At 32.0% G+C, this 18249-nt stretch overlaps 1 protein-coding gene across 1 annotated transcript; it reads left to right on the forward strand.

Annotated features, from left to right (window-relative positions):
- Positions 1-86: 86 nt before the first annotated feature.
- On the forward strand, positions 87-9709 carry LOC136235317 (uncharacterized). The gene is made up of 12 exons (XM_066024916.1): positions 87-527; positions 850-1024; positions 1305-1388; positions 2371-2612; positions 3074-3302; positions 3535-3699; positions 3790-3921; positions 6420-6533; positions 6632-6679; positions 7964-8042; positions 8338-8394; positions 9289-9709. The coding sequence occupies exons 1-12, from the start codon at positions 337-339 to the stop codon at positions 9342-9344; spliced, it is 1572 nt and encodes a 523-aa protein (XP_065880988.1). The 5' UTR covers positions 87-336; the 3' UTR covers positions 9345-9709.
- The last annotated feature ends 8540 nt before the right edge of the window (positions 9710-18249 follow it).

The raw sequence follows: 18249 nt of genomic DNA on the forward strand, positions 1-18249 counted from the left end.
GCACTCCATTCCCTAGATAGAGATTAGAAACCCCACAAAAATAAAAAGAGAATTTAAGAAAAATAAAAATAAAAAATATAACACCAGCAAACAAACAAAAGAAATGGGAGATAAGACAGCATTTTCAAGCCGTATATATAAATACATGCCAGTTCATTTCCTTTCGAATTCGCCCTTTCTATCTATCTCGGTCATTTCCTTGTACACTGACTGACAACCCACCCCCCTAGATCTCTCCTCGAAATTGTAAACTGAACCTTCTAAATCAATTCTCCTATTCTCTTCCTTTTTTCTTCTCTTCTCATTGTTTTCAGTTTCATCTGGTTTCGGATCATTATGGAAGGCGCTGGCGATGGTACTGTGAAGCTTAGTGCTCTCTACTTGAGACCCGATCGGAACGGCTTGGACTCTGGCGCCGATGTGTCCGTTTCATCGCCAGTGACTAGACAGAAAGCTGCTGCTGCTAAGCAGTTCATAGAGAATCACTATAAGAACTACTATCAAGGACTGCAAGATCGAAAAGAGAGGTGCATAATTCGATTGATCCTTGTATCTCTTACTTTCTTTTCTATTATAGATTTTCTTCAGTTTAGATGATTTGTTGTTGCTGTAATTGAAGTCAATGATAGGTCAAACCTTCAATGCATATTGTCCGAATTTTTTTATAATTTAATTTATTTTGTTTGTGTTTTAGGTAGATTTGGAAATTTTCATCCATGATTTCTAGTTGCGATCAGCATTGTATGTCTTGATCTTCGTTGACTGGTTTATTAATTCGCTATGCATATATATGATGAGTAACCTAAATGGGAACGCGATTTAATGAAGCAAGTCCTAACTCTGTTTTAGACGTCAAGCACTTCAAAGAAGAGCAAAAGAAGCTGATGTATCAAATGAAGAGCAAGAGCAGATGCTGCGGAATCTTGAACGCAGAGAAACAGAGTATATGAGACTGCAACGGCGTAAGATTGGAATGGATGACTTTGAACAGTTAACTGTGATCGGAAAAGGTGCATTTGGTGAGGTACATTATTTTTATTATTATTATTACGATCATATAACGACTTGCCGTTATTCCTTTTCTTGTTTACGAAAGCATGTATCATTACTTTTTGGATTATGGTGAGAAAATCTAGACGCTGAAGTACCACTATTAGTATGCCAATTGTTTACATTTTGGTGATTTGGCCAATTGGGGCGTATTTCTCATTGCCATTTCAATCTTATTGGCGTATCTTCATAATCTGATCTGGTCTTTGGATATTAAAAGACACCTAATTTATTATTATGTTCAACAATTTCAGGTCAGATTATGCCGTGCCAAAAGCACCGGAGAGATATTTGCCATGAAGAAACTGAAGAAGTCTGAGATGCTTAGCCGTGGGCAGGTGAGAACTCCAACTTAAGTTTGGCTACGTATTTTGAATAATTATTCGTGGGATTTGAATGCTTAGCACTTCCTTTTGTCAAATGCTTAAGTTAATTTTTTATAATTATGTTATGAACACGGACTTGAGATCTTGTTATGGGACCTTGCACCCTAAAGTCTCTAGGAAGAATGCTTAAAAGTCTTCCTTCCCTTACCTATCTTGTTGAAACGGTTAGGAGCTATCTCTTTAAGGGTTTAATTGGATTTTGAACTGATGCTATTTTATTAATGATCTCCCCTTTAAATAGAAGAGACAGAATTATAAAATAGCAATAGTGCTAGCTAGGGCTGCATAGGCAGCAATTGATTACGAATAGGAAACAACAACTAATTAGGAAAAGAGAATAGCCACTATTAATGCATGAATCTTAAATAGACAGAAACTATTATAACTGAAACAAATCATAGATGGAAAATAATTAATGCGTGACTCCTAATTAGGACTCTAAAACATAATACTAATTAGGACTAACAGTAACAGCTCGTTCATGACAAATTACTTTAAGCAATGCTGAGTTTGGAGCACAATTTTAATTAAAGCATTCCAAACTTTGAATTGGATATACAGACAGAGCCTGGCCTTTCCTTACTATTGGAGTGTGTCTAATTTTCTCATCAATTTTCATTAGTTGTGTGCCATCACACTGGAAATAACTTGTACACTGCAGAGAGTAAGGCTTTGTATATTCAAGTTAGTTGTCTGATTCAACAGATTAGTGTGATTACTTGTGTAGCATCAGTAAGTAGATTCTTTCACAACTATCATTAAGAAATATATAATGCACTGGCAACCAAAAGATGGTGAATTCAGCTGATAAAAAAGTAGGGTCTCTAGGATACAGCATTTTGAGGTGTTTGAATTTTGAATTGAAATAAACTTGCGTGATCCCTTTTCTCTTTTACGATGAAGACTAATCCTTCTTTCCTCTGCCGGTTTTAAGGTTGAACATGTTCGATCTGAGAGGAACTTACTTGCAGAAGTTGATAGTCGATGCATCGTAAAACTTTTCTATTCTTTCCAAGATTCTGATTTCTTATACCTTATCATGGAGTATTTACCTGGTGGAGACATAATGACATTATTGATGAGAGAAGATATTCTTTCTGAAGATGTTGCACGCTTTTACATAGCTGAGAGCATTCTGGCAATCCACTCAATCCATCAGCACAATTATGTTCACAGGTAAGATATGTAAAACGGTACTGTGTATTTTTCAAGTTGGCACATTCACTTGCTCATGTGGCCATGAGTCATAGTGTTTTTGGACTTCTAGTTTATTCACATGTATCTGTCAACTAGAAAGGTGATTATGTTGATGAAAGTTGAAGACCTGCTGGATTGGCACAATTTTTTTATGCCAGGCTCCTTGTCTTTATTCTCACACATGTTTGATTGAGAAAAATGATTATAATAATGAAGAAGGTGCACCTTTTCACTGTGTCTAGACTGTAAGTCCTATTGGATTCGTAATGTTTCTTATGAGGGAACCTTGAACAGCCTCAAACTTGTCAGTTGTTATCTAATGCTTTCTTTGAAGAATAATATCAAACTGAATAACTACACTTCTCTAACAAGTCTCCATAAAAGGAGAATCATATAATTATATCTTCCGTGTCTTTATTCTTAGACTGTTCTGTATGCAGGGACATAAAACCAGATAACCTGATATTGGACAAAAATGGCCATTTGAAGCTTTCAGATTTTGGTTTGTGCAAGCCTCTAGATGATAAATACTCATCTATCATCCTAGAAAATGAAGATATTTCCAATCAAGAAGATCCAAATGGAGTAGGAAATTCTGGGGGTGACAGAGTTCCTTGGCCAATGCCGAAAGAAAAATTACAACAATGGAAACGTAATCGTCGTCAACTGGTATTACTACATATGCTTCTCCTACTAAAGCCTTATTTTTGCACTTCCCTGAATTGGTACAGGAAAAAGAGATTAAGCTGTATAATTATCTAACGTGCAATATATTAGCATGTCCTAGTTCTGAATCTTGCCTTGTCCCAAAAACTTCTCCATTTGCAACGTTTACAATTTTCTTTCATCTTGAGAAATGATTTCTGCACGTACTGATTACCAACTCACATTATTGACTTAGGCTTATTCAACTGTTGGAACTCTTGATTATATGGCACCTGAAGTATTACTAAAGAAGGGATATGGAATTGAGTGTGATTGGTGGTCCCTAGGTGCAATCATGTATGAAATGCTTTTAGGTTATCCTCCGTTCTGTTCTGATGATCCGAGGATCACGTGCCGTAAGGTAATGGCTAGTGCCTAAGCCGTGGTTTTCAGTCCATGTGTTTTCCTCATTTTTTTATTTGCTAATATACAAATGCCTGTCTTCTATAAGATAATCAATTGGAGAACATGCCTCAAATTCCCTGATGAACCAAAAATATCAGACGATGCTAAAGATCTTATCTGCCACTTGCTGTGTGATGTTGAAACAAGGCTGGGAACCAGAGGAGTGGATGAATTAAAGGTATTTGCTTGGTAATTACTCTTCCAATGATAGCAATTTTCTCCCTTACCTGTAATAAATGAAACTTCAGAATTTTTTTGTCTTGTTCTAACCTATCAACTTCTGAGGGATTATAGATACCTGCTATGTGAAAAGACAATCTAAATAAATAGCAAATAGTCTGTGTAAAATGTGCTTTGAATTTTCCAAATTGTTTGGATCCCTTCTTTTACGAGGTGACGGTTCTTTGCAAAATTCTGTCAGGAATAGGATTTCTGACAGTAAGAATAGGATAGAAAAGATCTTAGGAGAAGAGAAGAATAGAGAAAGAAGAGAGAATAGAGAGAGAATTTAGAAGAAAGAAATAAGATTTCATTAATCAATTTGCATAATGAATTAGTACAAACTCATTCTCTTAAATAGGAAAAAAGGAAAATGAAAGTATAGCTAGTCTCCTAAATTCATGCCCCTAATAATTCTAACTTACCTTAAATCATCCTATTCATTCTAACCTACCTTAAATAAGAATAGGAAATATAGCAATTCACTCTAAATAGGCCTAATAACTGCTGATGTGGCAGCAATTATAATTTCCCACAGCTGTAAACATTCCTAAATAACATCTATTAAAGCTAAATACCACTTAATGTAAAAACAATTAACCACCTAATAATACCTAAATAATCCCTATCTATAATCGTGACAATACCACCCCCCCCCCCCTTTGAAGCATTCTTGTCCCCAAGAATGTAGAAATGTGAGCTTGCCACACTGAATTTCCAAGGAGTGTCCAATGCTGCTCGTATGTCTTGTAATCTGCATCAGTGAGCTTGTCTCTATTGTTTCATTTAATGGAGCTGCAATATCCATGTTCAACCTGTTGAGTTCTTGAATTATTCTTGCCTCCAGAATCGCTACTTCCTTGCACATTGTTGATCCGCAATCGTCATCACCTACATTGCTGTCCCTAAGATAAATTTTTGCATTCATTGCTTTCTCAGTAGCTACCTCCAAGAAATGTCCTTCAGCTCGATTTATGAATGCAGCAAATCCACAATTTCTCGATTGCCATCGTTCTTTAGTTGCTCCAGGCCACTTCATCTTCACTGTAGCAACAGACCCAACTCTTCCAAATGTCCGTAGAAAAAAATTCTCATCAATAATACCCTTTATTGACAAATTCATGCCAATTAAAACAGATGATAAATCTATAGACTCGTTCATGCCAAAGGAAACACCCGTGATTAATTTTGAGTCATTACAACCTCCTTTTTCAGAAGCATAAGGTCTCCCTTGTCTAATGGGAGTAATGCAAGGGCTCAGAGCCTTAGCATCAATTTGAGCATTAGGAGTCGCACTCCTTGGCAAGGAAGAACCAATAAGAGCATAACTATGAGAGTAAGGAAGCCCAATTGTTTAACCAGACGATGGTCTCATATTTGCTCCAAATAGTATAGTGTCTGGAGTTTTCGGGTTGGCCACTGGTATCAGATTGGTTTCAGGCAGAAGTTGCAGCTTGATTGGGGTGTTTTGGGTGTAAAGTGAAGTAGTTAATGGAGGTGGGATTCACCTTCTCCTTTTGAGGCTTAAAGGCTTCAAAATGTCCTTGATTAACAATTACAGCAGTGGACTGCTTCCTTAGCGAAGGCTGCTCTAGCACATCTTCAATTTTTCCTTGCGAATAGATACCTTCCAATACTATTTTCTTTTTGTGGCATTTCATCAAACAGTTGGAGGGTGGTTTGCAAGGTTTCCTCTTCTTTGTTCTCAGGCATTGCATCAAACAACTGGTAGGCAACAGAAGAGGGATTTGAAACTCCTTGAGTTTCTAGAACCAATTGAGACATATTTGAGAGGGATTTACAGATTTGTTCAAGAGAGTCTTCTTCCCTTTTGCGAAGCAGTTCCCATCGCTGATCAGAGTCATGTTGCTCCTTGCAAATCCGTTCCCATCGTTGATCAATTTCTTCCATGGCCGGAGGAAGGAAATCTCTGATACCAATGTCAGGAATAGGATTTCTGACAGTAAGATTAGGATAGAAAAGATCTTAGGAGAAGAGAAGAATAGAGAAAGAAGAGAGAATAGAGAATAGAGAGAGAATTTAGAAGAAAGAAATAAGATTTCATTAATCAATTTGCATAATGAATTAGTACAGACTCATTCTCTTAAATAGGAAAAAAGGAAAAGGAAAAGGAAAGTATAGCTAGTCTCCTAATTCATGCCTCCTAATAATTCTAACTTACCTTAAATCATCCTATTCATTCTAACCTACCTTAAATAAGAATAGGAAATATAGCAATTCACTCTAAATAGGCCTAATAACTGCTGATGTGGCAGCAATTATAATTTCTCACAGCTGTAAACATTCCTAAATAACATCTATTAAAGCTAAATACCACTTAATGTAAAAACAATTAACCACCTAATAATACCTAAATAATCCCTATCTATAATCGTGACAAATTCTCATCCATAGCTTACCTTATGCAGTTTAATTCTTAATTCTCCACTATTTCAGGCACATCCATGGTTCCAATGCATTCAATGGGATATGCTATATGAAATTGAAGCTGCATATAAGCCTATAGTTAATGGAGATCTGGATACTCAGAATTTTGAGAAATTCCCTGATGTGAGTTCCTATCTTCATTTTCAAACATTCCTTTTCTTCCTTTCTTCCTGTCTCATTCTTCTTGTTCTTCTTCTGGCTAAGCTTTCTTTTTTTGACAGTTGGAAGTCCCTCAATCCACAATTCCAAGTGTTGGACCTTGGAGGAAGGTAATGACTCTTTGAACACACTCGTGTGTGTGTGTGTGTGCAAATATAACAGCTAAAATAATTGGGTGGAGTGGCAATCAGTAACAGCCACCTACCTCTATTGTCTACAACACTCATTATGTTAATAGTACTAGTATTCTTCTATTTACAGACACTTTTACCTGTCTTATGTGCTGGTTCTCCTTCAATTGTTTTGCATGATTTCCTTGATTTTGAACTATTCTATTGTGGCCATTTACATCTTCCTTAGTTGGCATTCCAGTCTATCAGTCTCCTTTTCTTTTCGTTTTTTTGAATGATTTTTTTTATATGTTATTTTATTACAACCAGGTGTAAAGTAGCATCAAGAATGTATGCATCCGTATCATATTCACTGATTTTATATTCATGTTTGGGCTAAGTTTTAAGGCATATTCAAATACTCTATTATTCTGATATTATTGCACGTTTGATGAGAAAATTCTGTATAAATATTAAATCATTGTGGAAACTTGTGGTGGCAAATACTCTCTCCAATGTTTTATTGGTCTGTTACCTTTCCTTTCTTAAGTGCTAACTGCAAGTTTAATATGTTTTACAATGGATGCAATGGTTTTTAACTGGTTAGTCACCGTTGGATCTATGCTTTATTAGATCTAAGCCTTGCCATGATTTTAATCTCCACGCTAGGATTCTAATAACGGTAGATCTAATGGTGACTGACCAAGTGAAAGCCACCAATGATGGATGTCCAGTCTATTGTTACCAAGTCAATTTGGATGGTTATATCCAAGTGGAAACTAGCATCAAGAATGGATATAAAATTGATCTTAACTGTGGTTTATACCCTGTACATCATTTTAAGACCATATTAAAATATTCTAATTCATCAAATTTCTGTAAAAGGAGTGCACTGAGTTATTGTAAAAACTTGTGGAGGTCCAATCTATTGTTATCAAGTCAGTTTGAACTTGTATGCTTTCATCATTTCTTTCAAGCGTATGCAATTCTTTCTAGAATTGCCACCGATATGCAATTCAAGCACCTTATTTTTGTGAATTCTGACTTCTGACTTATGATCTATATGGGACTGCAGATTTACTGTCTCCTAGTTGGGAGGGCATGTTATACTGAGAATGTGGTTTTTTATTCAATAGCATTTAACAGTCTTATGAAATTGTGCTATTATACATTACATTATTTCGTTTCAAAGTCTGCTACTTTACTTTACTCAACTTTAGGCTGTAGTGTTAAATAAGCATAATGCTAATTCCTCTATTTTGTTGCTTTGGTTCGATAATGCAGATGTTGACATCAAAAGACACCAATTTTATCGGATTTACTTATAAGAAATCAGATGTCCTTAACTCACTGCACAGTTCAGGTAATCTTGTTGAAGCTTTGGCAGATTCCATTTGGTGCATGATGACTTCTAGTGGTCTTTAATATCCTATGAGATTTTTCATAATCTTGATTTTAGGACTGTGTATTAATAGTGAGAAGTTTAGAACTTTTGTACATATTCAACTGCTACCTCACTTGAGCATTTGCATTCAAAAGTTTTGTCCTTACACCGGATTAACCTCTTGTCAAATAAAAATTGGTTGTACTAATAAATGTTTCAGTATTACTTTTTACTAGCTGAGGCTTGCCTGATTGGTTTTCCACTTTCTTTACAGGAACAGACTTGAATTCAGATGCTTCTTCAATGAACCCATCTATTATTTCCTTGTTAGGTATGAATCACTTTTTTCCCTTCCCACCATTATGGAAGTAGATTAGTGATACGTGATAAATCATCAAGTCTTCAAAGATAAGGAACTAACCTAATTTTAACACAAATGCCTTGTCTAGCGTCAACTGTATTTCTTTTCACTGATTTGACTGAAGATATACTTCTGTTTGAGGACATGGACTTGGGAGGAACACCTAACTGACCTCAAATGGTACTTAAAGGAATATTTAACACCCCCTCACGCCCAATTTATTTGGAGTGTGAAGCTACTATTAGTGAGGACCCAACATTGAACTATAGTTTTGATATCATATAAACAGAGACCTAACTCACCCAAAAGGTATCTCAAAGGATAGCTCCCTAATTAATCAATGTGTGATATCTAATCTAACACACTCCCTCATGCCCAACTCATTTGGAGCGTGAAACACATATCAACGGGCGATCCACTATTGAAAGTGTTGTGAAAATTAGGAAGAAAAGATAAAAATTGTTTGCTTGAGGCGTGACAAGAATCACTCAAAGAATGCATCATAAAAACGTTTTATAAAATCTAATATATAATACACAAAGAAAGATCTGAGACGATGTCAACAAAGCCTAACTCACCTTAAAAGGTGTTTCAAAAGAAGATTAGTTCACATATTTAAGGGACATATAGCTTTCTAATTGAGATATTTAACAGATTTTTTATATTCTCTATAATAATGCCACCTTTTATACAAACCATTTTTAAAGGAGTGTTTATTATTATTATTATTTCAGATTTTTGTTGGATGATTGGTTATGGTTGCTGGGATCACAAACATGGGTTAAATAATTCAAGCTAGTTCGTTATTATTTTACATGGTATTTTTGGGTCTTAAGTTTATGTAATTTTTCTTCCAATAAGCAGGTAGGATGGACTTGCAAGAAGCAGAATCGGAAGGTGAGCAAACGCAGGAAACGTAGTTTCAAACCATCACACGTTGCCTTATATATAGTAGGTATTCAAATACTCTTCACAAATATAATCAGCAAAAAGGAAGAATTATACAAGAGAGAATTGAAAAGAGTTGCTGTGCAGAAATAAATAAGGGCAGCTTGAGCTTGATGTGGTTTTGGGTTCGATTCATTTTATTTTATTTTTTTGTCTTGTATCACACGCGAATTGATTCTGTAAAGCTGGTAAATAGTCCAATTCAATTGGAAAATGATTTTTTGAGAGCTTATTTTTCCATTATTTGTGTCAAGGTTGAGGCATATGTCAATATAATTTTGTACATTTAACCTAGACATTTTTCTGCTATTTTATTGGCTACATGAAAGTTGTGATTTGGAATGTTCAACCCAAGTGAGACTAGAGCTGTCAAAATGAGTCATGACCCATTTATTGACCCATTTAACCCATCATTTAAATAGGTTAGGATTGACCTTTTTATGGATTGGGTCATAAAGAGGTTGAGCCATTTAACCTATATAATAAAAGAGTTGAATAGGTTTTTGGAAGGGTCAACCCAATAACACATTAATTTCTTATTCATCTTAAAACAACCACAAATACTTATTCTTTAATATTAGTAAATTTGAATTATTGAATGAAATTTGAATTATTCATCCACTAAATGAGAAATATTCTCTTCATATTATTCTTTTCATACTTATTCTTTAATATTAGTAGATTTTTTAATTCATTATATATAGTTTCCTTTGAAATAATATATTTATTTATTTATAAAATGTGAAGATGTGAGGCTGTGACGACAACCCAATAAATAATTTCGTCAAAACATTCATTTATTTAATAATTAATAAATATATTTTTTTTATTTCTCATACAAAACGTCTAAAACAAAAAATAATATTCTCTAATTCCATGCAATATTAAATTATATATTCTCAAAAGAAAACTTATAAAATTAAGGGTTTTTTTTTGGAAGATATAAAATTAAGGGTTAATTTAAAAAAACACATGGTTTCATGTTTTCATAGATCAGAAATTCTAAAATTCCATAAGTTTCTAGAATTTAAAATTCCAAAATTCTAGAATTTTCTGGAATTTCAGAGCTCTGAAATTTTTGAAATTTCAGATTTCTAAAATTTCAAAAATTCTGGAATTTCAAAAATTCTGGAATTCCAGAATCTGAAGAATTCTAGAATTCCAGAATTTGAAGAATTCTGAAATTCCAGAATCTGAAGAATTCCAAAATTTGGAAAATCTAGAATTTCAAAAATTCTAAAATTCCAGAATATGAAAATTCTGAAATTCCAGAATATGAAAATTCTGAAATTTTAGAATTCAAAAATTCTAGAATTTTAAAAATTATGGAATTTCAGAACTTCTAAAATTCTAGAATTTCCAAAATTCTGAAATTTCAGAAATTTTGGAATTTTGAAAAATAATAGAATTCCAGAATCTGGAAATTCTAGAATTTTGAAAATTCTGAAATTCCAGAATATGAAAATTCTGGAATTTCAGAAATTCTAAAATTCTAGAATTTCCAAAATTCTAAAATTCTAAAATCTGGAAATTCTGGAATTTCAAAAATTCAGAAATTCCAGATATTCTGAAATTTCAGAAATTTTAGAATTTTGAAAAATTCTAGAATTCCAGAATCTGAAGAATTCTAGAATTTCAACAATTTTGGAATTTCAAAAATTCAAAAATTTTGAAAATTCTGAAATTTCAAAATCTGAAATTTCAGAATCTGGAATATCAAAAATTCTGAAATTTCAAAAATTCAGAAATTCCGTAAATTCTGAAATTTTGAAAATTCTGAAATTTTAAAAATTCTGAAATTTTAAAAATTCTGGAATTTCAAAAATTCTGAAATTTTGAAAATTCTGGAATTTCAAAAATTCTTGATGATTTGGATGATTACTACATTGTTGTTTGATTTTATAGAACATTACATTATTTGGACTAATAGTTTTTTACGTGTATGTTAATTGAAATTCAAATGAACAAATTTTTAATTAGATTTAGTTAAATGGGTTAAATGGGTCAACCCATGTAACCCATTTAATAAATGGGTTGGGTCATTTTGACCTCTATACAAATAGGTTATTACAACCCATTTATTAAATGGATTGGGTTGGGTCAACCCATTTATTAAATATGTTGGGTCAATCTTTTTAGCCATTTTGACACCTCTAAGTGAGACTATCAACTTGATTAACTTGTCAAGTTGAAATGCTCTCAATTCATTCTTAGTTTAGCGTTATTTGTTGTTCACAACATTTATGTGGTTGGCATCTGCAGCATTTAATAATCTGACCAACAGATTTTCATTTAAGATCTTGATTTGATTTGAAAGTAACACACGAAGGATGCGTTTTCTTCTTTATCCGAGAAGAATATTTTCTTTTACACTTTATTCTGCTATTGTTCGATAAATGTAAATAACATGATACAGTTTCTTCAACTGTAAAAAGTACTATAAACAATAAAAGGTAGATGTCATTAACTAGACCTGAGATATTACAGAGTTCAAAATATCTTTCAGTAGAAAAATAAAAATCTAAACCAGAAAATAGACACAATTATACATTTGGGATTTTATATAAAGGATAAGCAGATAAGGTTGACCCAATTATACATTTGGGTTTCTTTCTAAGGTTGGAGATGAGAAGAAAGATTACGACTTGTTTGATAGGGGTGGATTGAATGGTTGAGTTTTATCCCTTCTCTCCTTTGTAGGACCTAGAAAATGAATCCTCACTCACTCCCAATTGAAAGGGAGATAATTGAACTTTTTGTTCATTTACATATTTATTCCTTCTCATCATCATATATATTTACATATTAAGAAACGAATGAGTAAATTTAATTACCATATAATTTTATATTTGATCTTTTCTCTATCACCCTCACCTAAACAACATTTTCTTCACTTTCGCTCTCTTCCAACCAAACAGCTTTAAGAAAGAATATTTATCCATCCTCCCTATATTCCACCCTTCTTACCAAATTCCATCTATTTTTCTTGCACTAGTTTTTGACCCGTGCGATGCACGGATTCATCTTAATATATAAATATTAACAAAAATATAATTTAATAATTACAATTAATGATATAAAGGTGCTATATAAATTAAATATTATTATTTTATTTTCACATTTAATTTAAATAATCTTTTTATAGATAAATATAATAATATAATTAAAATTAATATATTATATATTATATTATATTTTTTATCAGTAAAAAAGTAGGAAGTGATAGCTCAGCTCCATCGTTACTGTTTTATATTATATATAGATATGCAGATAATTAGAGAGATTTCATGGATTAATTTAGATTCTGTAGAACTTTTAGATATAGATATGCAGAGAATTAGAGAGATTTTAGGGATTAATTTAAATTCTATAGAACTCTTAAATATAGTATATAAATTAAATATTATTATTTTATTTTCACATTTAATTTAAATAATCTTTTTATAGATAAATATAATAATATAATTAAAATTATTATATTATATATAGATATGCAGAGAATTAGAGAGATTTTAGGGATTAATTTAAATTCTGTAGAACTCTTAGATATAGTACGGATAAAATAATATTTTTATAGATAAATATAATAATATAACTAAAGTTAATATATTATATTTTTTATCAGTAAAAAAGGAGGAATTGACACCTCAGCTCCATCGTTACTGTTTTATATTATATATATATATATATATATATATGCAGAGAATTAGAGAGATTTTAGGGATTAATTTAAATTATGTAGAACTTTTAGATATAGATATGCAGAGAATTAGAGAGATTTTAGAGGTTAATTTAAATTCTGCAGAACTCTTAGATATAGTACGGATAAAATAATCTTTTTATAAATAAATATAATATAACTAAAACTAATATATTATATTTTATATTATATTTTTTATTAGTAAAAAAATGAGGAATTAACACCTCAGCTCCATCGTTTCTGTTTTATATTATATATAGAATATAGATATGCAGAGAATTAGAGAGATTTTAGGAATTAATTTAAATTATGTAGAACTTTTAAATATAGATATGTAGAGAATTAGAGAGATTTTAAGGATTAATTTAAATTCTGCAGAACTCTTAGATATAGTACGGATAAAATAATCTTTTTATAAATAAATATAAAAATATAACTAAAGTTAATATATTATATATTATATTATATTTTTTATCAGTAAAAAAGGAGGAATTGACACCTCATCTCCATCGTTACTGTTTTATATTATATATAGATATGCAGAGAATTAGAGAGATTTTAGGGATTAATTTAAATTCTGCAGAACTCTTAAATATAGTACGGAAAAAATAATCTTTTTATAAATAAATATAATATAACTAAACTTAATATATTATATGTTATATTATATTTTTTATCAGTAAAAAAGGAGGAATTGACACCTCAGCTCCATCGTTACTGTTTTATATTATATATAGATATGCAGAGAATTAGAGAGATTTTAAGGATTAATTTAAATTATGTAGAACTTTTAGATATAGATATGCAGATAATTGAAAAGATTTTAGGGATTAATTTAAATTCTGCACAACTCTTAGATATAGTACGGATAAAATAATCTTTTTATAAATAAATATAATATAACTAAAGTTAATATATTATATTTTTTATCAGTAAAAAATGAAGAATTGACACCTCAACTCCATTGTTACTGTTTTATATTATATATAGATATGCAGAGAATTAGAGAGATTTTAGGGATTAATTTAAATTATGTAGAACTTTTAGATATAGATATGCAGAGAATTAGAGAGATTTTAGGAATTAATTTAAATTCTGCAGAACTATTAGACATAGTACGGATAAAATAATCTTTTTATAAATAAATATAATATAACTAAAGTTAATATATTATATTTTTTATCAGTAAAAAATGAGGAATTGACACCTCAGCTCCATCGTTACTGTTTTATATTATATATAGATATATAGATATGCAGAGAATTAGAGAGATTTTAGGGATTAATTTAAATTATGTAGAACTTTTAGATATAGATATGCAGAGAATTAGAGAGATTTTAGGGATTAATTTAAATTCTGCAGAACTCTTAGATATAGTACGGATAAAATAATCTTTTTATAAATAAATATAATATAACTAAACTTAATATATTATATTTTATATTATATTTTTTATCAGTAAAAAATGAGGAATTGACACCCCAGCTCCATCGTTACTGTTTTATATTATATATAGATATGCAGAGAATTAGAGAGATTTTAGGGATTAATTTAAATTCTGCAGAACTCTTAGATATAGTACGGATAAAATAATCTTTTATAAATAAATATAATATAACTAAAGTTAATATATTATATTTTATATTATTAAAAAATGAGGAATTGACACCTCAGCTCCATCGTTACTGTTTTATATTATATATGGAATATAGATATGCAGAGAATTAGAGAGATTTTAGGGATTAATTTAAATTATGTAGAACTTTTAAATATAGATATGTAGAGAATTAGAGAGATTTTAGGGATTAATTTAAATTCCGCAGAACTCTTAGATATAGTACGGATAAAATAATCTTTTTATAAATAAATATAATATAACTAAACTAATATATTATATTTTATATTATATTTTTTATCAGTAAAAAATGAGGAATTGACACCTCAGTTCCATCGTTACTGTTTTATATTATATATAGATATGCAGAGAATTAGAGAGATTTTAGGGATTAATTTAAATTATGTAGAACTTTTAGATATAGATATGCAGAGAATTAGAGAGATTTTAGGGATTAATTTAAATTCTGCAGAACTCTTAGATATAGTACGGATAAAATAATCTTTTTATAAATAAATATAATATAACTAAACTTAATATATTATATTTTATATTAGTAAAAAATGAGGAATTGACACCTCAGCTCCATCGTTACTGTTTTATATTATATATGGAATATAGATATGCAGAGAATTAGAGAGATTTTAGGGATTAATTTAAATTATGTAGAACTTTTAAATATAGATATGTAGAGAATTAGAGAGATTTTAGGGATTAATTTAAATTCCGCATAACTCTTAGATATAGTACGGATAAAATAATCTTTTTATAAATAAATATAATATAACTAAACTTAATATATTATATTTTATATTATATTTTTTATCAGTAAAAAATGAGGAATTGACACCTCAGCTCCATCGTTACTGTTTTATATTATATATAGATTCCATCTTCTTAATCAAGCTAATCTTAACATTATTATGCTGTGATTTTACATTAATCGTGTTTGCTTGGAATGAGGTTAAGGGAGGGGAAGGAAGGTGAATTAAAGACTATTAACTAACCTTGCTTGGATGAAGTTGAATAATTATAAGATTTAAAAAAAAAAAAAAATAACATGCATTAAATAGAATCAGAATACAAGGCTTGAACAATGAAATCTGGAGGACTAGCATGCCATTCCACCAGTCCTGACATGGAATATGATGCTCTTACAAGTTCATGGGAAACACTATTCGCAGAACGACTAGCAAAAATGATACTAACATTATTAAACGAATGAATCAACATATTACAATCATCAAGAACAAGGCCGTAATAAGACCTGAAGGCAAGTTAATTAAGATCTAAAACCACCATCTCTGGATCGGTTTCAACAAGACAACCGTTCATACCTTTTCTGTTGAGCCAACTTAGAGCTTCCTGAATGCCCATAGATTCCCATACACGAGGCAAGAAATCACTCCGCACAAGTTTGGAGAAAGCTCCACAAAACTTGTCGTTGTAGTCCCGTAGCACCGTCCCTAAACCCAGCAGATCTGACCCCGAGATAATAAAGGCATCCACATTCAGTTTAAAGCGAGTTGGAGGAGACCGTAACCAGCAAATCGCACCCTGAGCAGACCTGCCCCACCTAAAACAACCTAGGCACAAACATCCATCCCCTTTGATTGAGCATCCTGCCACTCCTTCAACCCAATGCACGCTAGACGAAAACAAACATCTGCAGAATTCCTTGAATTATTCCAAATAGAATTGTTTCTATTCAGCCACATATTCCACACAACCGTAGCCCACAAACAACAATTCTCAGCATTAAAATTCGCAAGAATGAATTCCAACCAATCTTTAAAGCAAAGAAAATCGCCACCCAACACTCTACCCAAACCAGACGCGTTCCAAACAGACTGAGCGTGAATGCAATATCTAAACACATGTAAAATAGACTCAAAATCTAAATTACAAATAGCAAAACAAGATTGTCAGCCACGCATTTCTCCATAAGCACAACAACTGTAGGCAAAACATTTCTACAAGCACGCCAAAGCATATTACGCACCTTAGGGGGAACTTTCAAGTTTCACATCTTCTTCCACATACTATTACCAACCAGTTGGGTCCCATTACATAATCATTTGTAAGCACTCTTCATAAAAAAAGAACCATCCTTTTCTAAACTCCAAAACCAAATGTCTTAAACGCAATTACTAAAAAGCGTAAACTAAGAATAAAGTTTTGATCTTCCTCGTTAAAGACATCTCTTATGACTTATTCATCCCATCTTCTATAGTTAACTTCGAAAAGAGATGAAACTTTTGGATCTGAAATTTCTTGGGGAAGAATCGTAGATGGTTTCCCTTCAATTCCACCAATCAACCAAGGATCATGACCGATCATAATATCTTCACCACTTCCAACCCTTCTCTTACAACCTTGAATCAACAAATCTTTTGCTTGAAAGATACTACTCTAAACAAAACTTGGGTTATTACCTTTAACTGCTTCAAAAAACTACAATTTTTAAAATATTTAGCCTTAAAAATACGCGAAACAAAAGAATTGGGTTGAGTCACAAACCTCCATCCCTGCTTACCCAACATAGCTAGATTGAATTCACGCAACCTTTTAAAGCCTAAGCCACCCATCTCTTTAACATCGCAAAGCTTATCCCAACCGAGCCATCTTATGCCTTTTCCTTTATTACACCACCAAAAGCCATTTAGTATACGCTCAATTTCAAGACAAAGACATTTAGGAAGCAAGAAAACATTCATAGCGAAATTAGGAATAACTTGCACCACCGTCTTTAGTAATATCTCTTTGCCTGCATGGGAAAGGAGTTTGGAACGCCATGAATTAATACGGTTCCAAACTCGATCCTTTATGAATTGAAGAACTTATGTTTTACTGCACCCTACCAAAGAAGGAAGACCGGGATATCTTCCTTGATTTTGAGTCTCCGCCACACCAAGCACCCCATATACTACACTTTTCTCATCAGGTTGTACATTCCGACTAAACAAGATAGCTGATTTCTGATAATTTACAGTTTAGCCTGAGGCAAGTTCATACTCCTACAAAACCTCTTGGACAACTTCACATTCCTCTAAATTAGCCCGAAAAAACAAATAGCAATCATCTGCGAAAAATAGATGGCTAACAATAGGAGCCCCTGACTTCACACCACAACCATGCCAAAAACCTTGTCTTTCCTTCGGTCGAATCGGTGCGCTCAGCCTCTCTACACAAATAATAAAGATATAAAGTGAAAGTGGATCACCTTGGAGAATTCCACGATAAGGAATTATAGGTCCAAACTCTTGACCATCAATTGCAATATGATAATTAACTGTTCCCAGGCAGTGCGTAATCAAATCCACCCAATGTCACTAAAGTCAAATCTGTTTAACACTGCTCTAACATATCCCCATTCCAAATGATCGTACGCCTTACTCATGTCTATCTTCAAGGTAGCAAACTGATCCTTCCTTCTAGTTGTTCGAAGAAAATGCGTTGTTTTAAATGCTATTAGGATATTATCCATGATCAACCGGTCGGGAACAAACGCACTTTGAGACTCAAAGATAAGAAAATCTAGTAAAGGCTTCATTCTATTTGC

This window comes from Euphorbia lathyris, chromosome 7 (genome assembly GCF_963576675.1).
Source record: "Euphorbia lathyris chromosome 7, ddEupLath1.1, whole genome shotgun sequence".
NCBI classification, from domain to species: domain Eukaryota; kingdom Viridiplantae; phylum Streptophyta; class Magnoliopsida; order Malpighiales; family Euphorbiaceae; genus Euphorbia; species Euphorbia lathyris.